The sequence below is a fragment of the Merops nubicus genome, unplaced genomic scaffold, assembly GCF_000691845.1.
Source record: "Merops nubicus isolate BGI_N331 unplaced genomic scaffold, ASM69184v1 scaffold40387, whole genome shotgun sequence".
Classification (NCBI taxonomy): domain Eukaryota; kingdom Metazoa; phylum Chordata; class Aves; order Coraciiformes; family Meropidae; genus Merops; species Merops nubicus.
In genome coordinates, this window is record NW_008621634.1 from 1 (window position 1) to 8,982 (window position 8,982).

General features: G+C 45.8%; 2 protein-coding genes across 2 annotated transcripts; one reads left to right on the forward strand and one right to left on the reverse strand.

Moving 5' to 3' along the window:
• Window positions 1–88: 88 nt before the first annotated feature.
• On the forward strand, window positions 89–5,890 carry DDX27 (DEAD (Asp-Glu-Ala-Asp) box polypeptide 27; the record flags this gene model as incomplete). Its single annotated transcript, XM_008944541.1, has 19 exons — window positions 89–148; window positions 438–597; window positions 971–1,017; window positions 1,176–1,262; window positions 1,989–2,094; window positions 2,178–2,351; window positions 2,672–2,822; window positions 2,978–3,077; window positions 3,191–3,332; window positions 3,407–3,560; window positions 3,673–3,754; window positions 3,830–4,007; window positions 4,131–4,237; window positions 4,439–4,544; window positions 4,646–4,740; window positions 4,843–4,969; window positions 5,229–5,313; window positions 5,516–5,590; window positions 5,875–5,890. Coding segments are annotated over 19 exons (2,052 nt in total), but the record flags the coding sequence as incomplete, so codon positions are not given.
• Window positions 5,891–6,835: 945 nt separating this feature from the next.
• Window positions 6,836–8,959, reverse strand: LOC103777008 (small nuclear ribonucleoprotein-associated protein B'). Its single transcript, XM_008944542.1, has 6 exons — window positions 8,907–8,959; window positions 8,465–8,576; window positions 8,045–8,197; window positions 7,515–7,653; window positions 7,209–7,334; window positions 6,836–7,012 (listed from the first exon to the last, which is right to left on the reverse strand). The coding sequence occupies exons 1-6, from the start codon at window positions 8,957–8,959 to the stop codon at window positions 6,975–6,977; spliced, it is 621 nt and encodes a 206-aa protein (XP_008942790.1). The 3' UTR covers window positions 6,836–6,974.
• Between the last annotated feature and the right edge of the window lie 23 nt (window positions 8,960–8,982).

Sequence of the window (8,982 nt, forward strand, 5' to 3'; positions counted from 1 at the left end):
GGGCCTGGGGCCGCAGTGCCTGAGGCCACAGTGCCCCACGCTCCCCAGGACTCCTCTTACATCTCCTCTTTTGTGATTTTCTGCCTAGAGAGCAGCTACGACGCTGGATGAGAAGATTGAGAAAGTGAGACAGAAAAGGAAGTTCCAGGTTAGGGCCCTTCTTTGTCATTGCAGGAAAAAGTGGTATGAGTTTGGCCTTCTGCTGTGTTCCCTCCAGGGGCACAGACACTGAAAGCATCCAGAGGTGCAGCGCTCAAGCTGCAGCTCATCACCTCCACTGGGTTTGCTGCCACACAAGAATGCAGATTTGTTAATACTTGAAGTTATGCAAAACCAGGGGTCTGCAAGTGAGCTGATAACAACAACAAACAAAAGGTCACAAAGGACTGAAGTTTCTTTTTTAACCTTTCTTTTTAGAATTTTAATCTTTTTTCTAGGAAAAAGAAGCTAAACTAGCAAAAGTGAGAGATGAAGATGCAAAGACTGAGGATAATCAAACCAAAAAGAGGGAGTGTGAGGATTTCTGTAGGGATGAAAAAGAGGACGATGTGGAGTCTCAGTATTCTTTGGATGATGAAACAGTCTTCACCAAAGCAGGTATTAGCACCACATAGATGGTCAGGAGCAAGAATGGGACAGACTGTTGGCTCACTGGAGAAGAGTCTGTAGTGAAGCCTTCCTGGGTGTGGACAAGAATGTTATATTTTTTGTTGCCTTCCTTCTGTGACATTCTTTCTGATGTTGATCAAGCTTGTCTTGAGTGGCAGCCATAGTATTTTAATTGAATTTGTCCCTGAGGAAGGATATTTGTTTGGCATTTTCCTACCTTGCATGCCTTTACTTATTTCTGAAGCCTCTCCTTCAGTAGCTTGTTCAGAACAAGAAGTAGGAGATGAAGGTAGTTGCTGTATCTTGTTAAGTGTTCAGTTGTGCTTTTGTTAATCCATGTCACATTTTGCTTTCTCTGTAGATACGGTCAAAGTGAAGGAACAGAGGAGATCAAAGAAGAAAGAAATGGTAAATGTTGGACAGAATGACACTAGGTCATTCTTCAGCATTTCTTCTGAAGAAATTTGACTTTGGATAACAAACTGTAGCACAAAAAACATCCCAGAGCCTTTGACAACATGTTGCCGCTTGTGTTGTTCTAGTTTTGTTGTTGTTGCTGTTTCTAGGAAGCAGAAAGCTTCTTTGAAGATGCGTCTCAATACGATGAGAATCTGTCATTCCAGGACATGAATCTGTCACGACCTTTGCTAAAGGTATTTATCTAGTCTCCCCTCCACCAATCAGAACTGTCAAATTCCACTTCTCTTTGCATCCTCTCTGAAAAGGAAATCCTGTGAGAGGTAGTGTTACCGTCCTTTAGGAGCTGTTATTCCCAAATAATGGAAAACATTCTCTGATTTGCAACATGCCAACACTATCTTGAGTGTTCGCATGTCACAGAATTAGGGGATGGCTGAGGTTGGAAGGGATCTCTGGGGGTCGTCTTGTCCAAATTGCCTGCTCAGGTAGGGCCACCTAGAGCTGCTTGTGCAGGAGCATGTCCAGACAGCTTTTGAATATCTGAGGACAGAGAGTCTGCAACTTCTCTGGGCAAACTGCCAGTGCTCAGTCACCCTCACGGTGAAAAAGTATTTCTTGGTGTTCAAAGGGAACCTCCTGTGTTTCAGTTTGTGACGATTGCCTGTGGTCCCATCACTGGGCACTACTGAAAAGAGCCTGGCTTCGTCCTCTTCTGATCCTACCTTCACGTATCTGTATATCTGTATAAGACTATCCCCAATCTTTTGTACGCTGAACAGTCCCAGCTCTGTCAGCCTTGTCTTATATGTGAGGCGCTCCAGTCGCTTCATAATCTTTGTGCCCCTTTGCTGGACTCTCCACGATGTCCATGTCTCCTGTACTGGTGAGCCAAGCACTGGGCACAGTACTCCAGGCACGTCCATACCAGCGACAGTTGAGTTGCTCCATCTCCTTTGTAGGCAATCACAGCTCTTGGCTTCAAGCAACCAACCCCAATACAGAAGGCCTGTATCCCGGTGGGTCTTCTGGGGAAGGATATTTGTGCCTGTGCTGCCACTGGGACAGGTAGGGTGTTGAGCAGGGCACAGGAAATGTGGAGAACTAGCTAGTCACAGTAATTGGTAATTCTTGTTCGTTTTCTTATTTAGGTAAAACAGCTGCCTTCATCTTGCCTGTCCTTGAGCGCCTGATTTACAAACCTCGTCAGGCTCCGATAACACGGGTCTTGGTTCTCGTGCCCACACGAGAACTGGGGATTCAGGTGCACTCTGTCACCAAGCAGCTGGCGCAGTTCAGCAGTGTCACAACTTGCCTTGCTGTAGGTGAGTATTAGAGCTGCTGACGTGAAGTGCCGCTCGCTGTACGCTGCTACACCAAACTGGGAATCCTGTGTTGGAGAGCTGAAGGCTGTGCTGATGCTGCAGGCGTGCCTCTGGCAGCTGTGCTGCCGTTTAAAGGCTCGCCTTCCAACACGGTGCTGTCGGTTTTGTCTGTTGGTTTCTGAGAAGGAGAAGGTGGAGTCCCTTGTAATTGTGAATATGGTATTAATCTGAGTTGTTTCCCATTCCTCAGGCAATTTGCATCTGTGTACTGTGCTGCAGCCTGCTCAGGGAGTCAGCAGTCCATGTTCATTCTCTTTCAGGTGGCCTAGATGTGAAGACTCAGGAAGCAGCTCTGCGCTCTGGGCCAGACATCCTTATTGCCACTCCTGGGCGTCTGATTGATCATCTCCACAACTGCCCTTCTTTCCACCTGAGCAGCGTTGAGGTGCTGATTTTGGACGAAGCAGACAGGTAGGCCAGGCAGGACAGCAGTGAGAAATGAAATGGTGGCTTTCTGCTTTCCTTCTCCCATGCTATAGGGCAGTCTTTGTCGCCCTGCCTTAAGTAATGTTTCTTAGCTAGAACCAGGTGAAGCTGCCTTCCCTTGCCGTTTTCCTCCTGTGTAGGATGCTGGATGAATACTTTGAGGAACAGATGAAGGAAATAATCAAGTTGTGCTCCAGCCACCGTCAGACAATGCTTTTCTCTGCTACAATGACAGAGGAGGTAAGAGAGGCTGCTGAGAAACATGTTGAGGCAGAAAGGTGAATAGAAGTTTGTCGAGTCTTTTATTTTACCAGAGACTGTGTGGGCTTTTTTTTCTTAACCTGTTTTTGTAGGTGAAAGATTTGGCTTCTGTTTCCCTAAAAAGTCCCGTGCGAATTTTTGTGAACAGCAACACGGATGTTGCGCCTTTCCTGCGGCAGGAATTCATCCGGATCAGACCCAACCGCGAAGGGGACCGTGAGGCCATTGTGTCAGGTTAGCGATGAGCAAAGAGGAGATGGAATTTGTAGGTGATTATGGAGCAGGCTCCTGAGAAGACTTTCTTCCAGCTCTGCTGACACGAACCTTCCCAGATCATGTGATGCTTTTCACCCAAACCAAGAAGCAGGCTCACCGTATGCACATCCTACTTGGACTGATGGGTCTGCGGGTTGGGGAACTTCATGGGAACCTCTCTCAGGCACAGCGGTTGGAAGCACTCAGGTATTAGCAGGTTTAGTTGCCAATCACAGACAAAAAAGAAATTAGGAGATGGAAGTTTTAGGACAAAAGTGGATTACTGTATTCCTTGCTAATGCATTTGATATCTGCTCAGGTGCTTCAAGGATGAGCAGATTGATATTCTGGTAGCTACAGATGTGGCTGCACGTGGACTTGATATTGAAGGTGTTAAAACAGTAAGTATTTGCATTTTTGAACTCTTTCATGAGTCCTTTAATGCTGTTTTCCTATTAAGACTGTTTCTGTTATAGGTAATCAATTTTACTATGCCAAACACCACCAAACATTATGTTCATCGAGTGGGTCGGACAGCAAGAGCGGGCAGGGCTGGCCGCTCGGTTTCACTTGTGGGTGAGGAAGAGCGCAAGATGCTAAAGGAAATTGTGAAGACTGCAAAAACACCAGTGAAAGCCAGAATTCTTCCCCAAGGTACTCACTTCAATGAGGCAAAAAGCAGCAGAGCAGTACAAAGGGAATACCTTGGTACAGAGGGACACTGAAAGAGGTACCAATAAACAAGAGCTGCTTCTGATGTTCACGTGGTGTTTTCAGATGTCATACTAAAATTTCGAGAGAAGATTGAGAATCTAGAGAAAGATGTGTATGCAGTCCTGTGCTTGGAGCGTGAGGAACGTGAGATGCAGCAGTCGGAGGCCCAGGTAAGTGTTGGGTTTTTGTGGTGGTTTTTTGTTTTTTTTTTGTTTTGTTTTGTTTTTTTAACATACTTTTCTTAGAATCTGGAGGAGACGTAGTGCATAAGGTTACCCTAATGTACTTAACCTGCCTGCTCTAGAGAGGGAAGAGAGAGGGGGGGATTCTTTTAGCCACAATGAGTTTATTTCTTGCCTGAATTATCTCAGATCAATAGGGCAAAGAAGCAGCTGGAGACAGGAAAACAAGAGACTGGGGGTGAGGGTTTGGAGCGGAGCTGGTTTCAGACCCGTGAGGAGAGGAAGAAAGAGAAACGTGAGTCATGACAGTGCTGCCATATTAAATTCCATAGCTGCAACTGGACTCTGCTCTGTATTTTAAGAGGTTCTTTATTCTGTGTTTTTCGTTATCTTCAGTGGCTAAAGCTCTGCAGGAGTTTGACCTAGCATTACGAGGCAAGAAGAAGAGGAAGAAGTTTATGCAGGACAGGCAGAAAAAAGTACAAATGACAGTGAGTACATTTATGGACAAATGGGACCCTGGGGTGGACTATCCTAGTTTTCCTGTAGCAAAACATTCTATCACTGTAAACTTACATTATAACATCTTTCAGCCAGAGGAGAGGTCACAGTTTGAAATACTGAAATCTCAAATGTACGCCGAGCGGCTGGCGAAAAGGAATCGTCGGGCAAAGCGAGCAAGAGTCTTGCCAGAAGAGGAACCAGCAGTAGTACCAACAGGTGGGGATTTCTGTTTTGCAGCTGACAGTGTCACTTACTTTGCTAAAAATGGGTAAACTAAACTAATTTGTGCAGAGGGAGGCACTGAGCTTTCAAGGAATGGCCACAGGTGTTTGGCTAAGGCATGTGTTTGCAGAGGAGAGACATTGCTTTCCCTGATGGTTAGACTCACTCTTGTGGGCCGCTGGGTTCTGGTACACAAGATCATGCTGTGGCCTTCTCCTTACAGCAGATATACTCATTGTTGTCTCTGTGTTAGGCCCCAAGCGGAAGAAAAACGTGTCTGTGTTTGATGAAGAGCTTACCAACACGAGCAGGAGGGCCCTGAAGCAGTACCGTGCTGGGTAAGGTCTTGGCAGTAGTACATTAGTCCAGACTTTAGTAGGTGGGACTCTTTTGGATCTCTGGACTTTCTCAGGGATTCTTTGAATGATACTGGGAGGAAAAAGGTGGGCAAATCAGACAAGGGATTCTTGCAAGAAGTACCTGTATTACTGACATACTTCAGTGTTTTTTTGTCTTACTGCCTCCCCTCTCTTTAAAAAGCCCATCATTTGAAGATCGGAAGCGCATGGGTATGGCTCAGCGTAGGAAGGGAGGAAATTTCAAATCCAAGTCCAGGTATAGCTCCCTTTATTATTCCAAGATACTATTTTTCCCCTCGCTTTCTTCCTCCTCTTCTTGAGATTATTTAAAGGCCTTTGCTGAAAGGTTTGTTGGTTCTGCAGTAGCTTATCCTCCCTACTGCAGGTCTGATGCTGGGGGCAATCAAGGATACTGCTTTTAACAGCGTATTCCTAGGCTTCTGCTTGGGAGAGTGTTGTTTAGAAAATGTTTGGTGCTGCTCCTTTTCTGCCACTGAGAGTTGGGCTAGTGAAAGTAATTTCAAGTATCTTCTCTTTCAGATACAAGAGGAAGTAAGAAATGTTGGCAGTTACCAAATGGGCAATTCCAGACACATTCTCTCCAGGTCCTTTCTGCTGTGAGGACACAAATTCAGTAAAACTGAAGATTTTATTCCAAGTTCTGGAATAGCTTTGGGATGCTCATTAAATACCTGGTTGAAGACCCTGTGTGAAAATATTTTCAGCACCCCATGCAATAAAGGATTGATGACTTTTTTCCTAAAAAGCATGCTCTGTTTTTATAGGATATCTAGAGCAGCTGAGAGCCAGGATACGTTACATTTTTCTATCTGTTTGTGTAAGTCAAGTAGTCTTTAGGACAAAAACTATATATTTATTGCTTTGTTCATATAATTCTGTGATCTTGTTTAATTAATATGGCTGAAAAAGGATTTCTGTGGTTGAGAGCTTATTTCTAAAAGAGGGAAAAAAAGCCTGAAAGACTGCATCTCACCAGGATGGCTTCAGAGGTAACACACGAGTTAAACCAAATCTTCAGGAGGCTTCTATGTGAAGAAAGGGGCAAGAAGGGAAGACAACAAAAATCAAGGCTGTTCTATATTACTCTGCAGAATCGACGATAGGTTTGCTTGTCCTGGCTTTGTGGCTAAAAGCACTGCAGCTCCAGCTAGGAAGGCCAGGCAGGTTTACTGCAGGCTAATGAGCAGCAGCTCGATGCAGCACACCAGAGATGACTGTCTGTGATACAGGCATCACTGTACAAACGAGCACAGTGTGAATAAAGCAGGGACAGAACTGATCAGTAACCCACACTTCCTCTCACTGAAATGTTAAACTTCCTTTGAATTTTTACCATCTCTACCATCCCAATTTTATTTTTTTTTTAATTTTTTTAAAATCAGCTTCAAACCTGCTCTTCTGGGGTGACCAAAGTGCAGGAGTGAAAAGTAATGGCTGCACTCCTGAAATAGACCAGGACAATAGTGACTCAAAGTATTGGGTTTCCCAGCTTTATTAAAAAGGGCAAACTTTACAAGCAGTAAATATAAAATGTACAGGGCAAGGTTTTGACAGTTGGTACTGCTCAGTACATTCCCTTAATCAGTCTTCTCACAGTTCAGGAGTACATTATGAGTATCTTATGGCCGTGGTGGACGCATGCCAGGTGGAGGGGGTCCTGGGAATAAAGGAAAAAAGTTGTCTATCAAAGAGGAAAGAAGCAAGGCTAGACCAGAAAGATGTTTTCTCCATGCTCAGAGGCCTTAGGACCCCTTTTGGGGGACTGTGGCGTTTACTGACAACTAAGATAGCTGGGCAGGCACTGCAGCAGTCAGCTTCCCAGCTTCTCGGCATTTAAGATAACCTTTGCTCACCTCTCATTCCTGGGGGTGGTGGTCTCATGCCTGGTGGGGGCATTCCCATAGGAGCACCTCGGCCAGGTGGCATTCCCATTGGTGGGCCCATAGGTGGTCTCATGCCTGGAGGAGGTCCCATCATTCCTTAAGCCAGAGAAAGAACAAGCATATGGACCCAGCTGACTGTTGGAGGCACTACCTCAGTATCAGAATGATCCTCCTCAACACCAGATCTTCATCAGACTTCGATAAGTGCCTCTTTATCACCCATTCTGCCACATGACACGAGCTACTGGCTGCGCCACTCTACAGAGTAATACCTACCTGGAGGAGGTGCTCCTCTGCTCATGGGTGGGGGAGGACCCCCACGCCCGGGTGTGTACTGAGTTGGGGCCCCTGCTATGCTAGCAGTGGCTGCTGCAGCAGCAGCTGCAACTGTTCCACGACCCTGAGGTGTCATAACCTGTAAACAAAATAAACAGGCTCACAGAAACAGAACATCTGCTTTACAGCAATAACTAAAACATAAGATTTCTTTTTCCCTTCAGAAAATTACACCAGTCTCCTCTCAACATATCAAATAATGCTATAAGCCTGTAATGCAATCCAATGGATATCACTTGAATTCTGTACAAGAAGCTGCACTTCTCAAGCCTCTTCTTCCATTGTATAAGACAGAATTCGTGGGGGATCTAGCACCAAAAAGCCTTGCTAGGCTCAGACTCCCTGTTCACAGAAGCTAAGATTATGGTTCTTCCACTCCACCGATTGCTTGCATCACATTGGTACCAAGAATTAAAGTCACCCCAGAATATAGTAGACAACTCTTTTTTTAATGGGTCACACCACCTCACCTGCTGGGATGGTCCCCCCACTCCTCTGACAGGGCCAGCTAATCCTGCTGGAGCCTGTGGCATGGGTGCACCTGCTGGTACTCCCCTCCCTGCTGCTCTCCCAACTCCAGGTCCTCCAGCAGCTCCAGCAAGAGGTACTCGGGCAATTCCAGTCTGCAAACACACACACACCCCCCACAAAGAAAGATTTATCAGAACAAAAGTCCTTAGATCCTAGGAATGCCCACAGCCCTGCTCTGTCCAATTAATGTCCAAGCCCACAAAGTGATCAGAATTTCCTGCAGTGAAATTTGTTGGACCTAGTCACAACAACATCTGTAGGTCTACAACAATACTGCAGTAGCATTCTCCTGCAAGGAAGCAAATTTATCAGCCATCCCTCCCCTTTTTCCTCCTTAGTTCTGCACTCATTCTCCTTACATCTTTTGGAGGTGGTCCTTCGACTGTCATGGATACCAGGTTTTCTCCTCGCAGCAACACGAGACCGAGGACTCGTTTCTCTTCCCGCTCTGGCTGTTTTGAATTTTTAGGTCTAGTGAGAAGAGAAATAAACATTGCAAGACAAAGAAAAAGTAGTCCATGCTGCTCTTCCAATCTGCAAGAGACCATATGGCTAGCCTGCTCCACAGAGGAGAACCTACTGTAAACCCCACAGTTCTGTAAGCCTCAAACCAAGTGCATACAGAAGTCTAAACAAAAGATATGTCCTATCTCCATGATTTTTTTCCCCATGATGCTTAACTGTTACACTGACTATGTTAGCATCACATGAAGGTATTTTTCGGTTATTAGGAAAGAACTGAAACCAAGTGCCCTTTGAACGCTGGCAGTTCAGGGGTTTGACAAAAGATACCAAGCCCACGGCAGTTCCCGCAGGAGCTGGCAGCGCACGTCGCCCAGCTGCTGCGCCGGCATCGGCGCCTCCCGCCCTCGCGGAG

Excerpts from the sequence above, each read along its gene's own strand:
- LOC103777008 (XM_008944542.1), bottom strand. The coding sequence starts at position 8,959 with ATGCCGGCGCAGCAGCTGGGCGACGTGCGCTGCCAGCTCCTGCGGGAA. Across the intron at positions 8,577-8,906 it reads CAGCTCCTGCGGGAACTGCC|ACCTAAAAATTCAAAACAGC; the intron begins GTGGGCTTGGTA and ends TCTTCTCACTAG. Across the intron at positions 8,198-8,464 it reads AAGGACCACCTCCAAAAGAT|ACTGGAATTGCCCGAGTACC; the intron begins GTAAGGAGAATG and ends GTGTGTTTGCAG.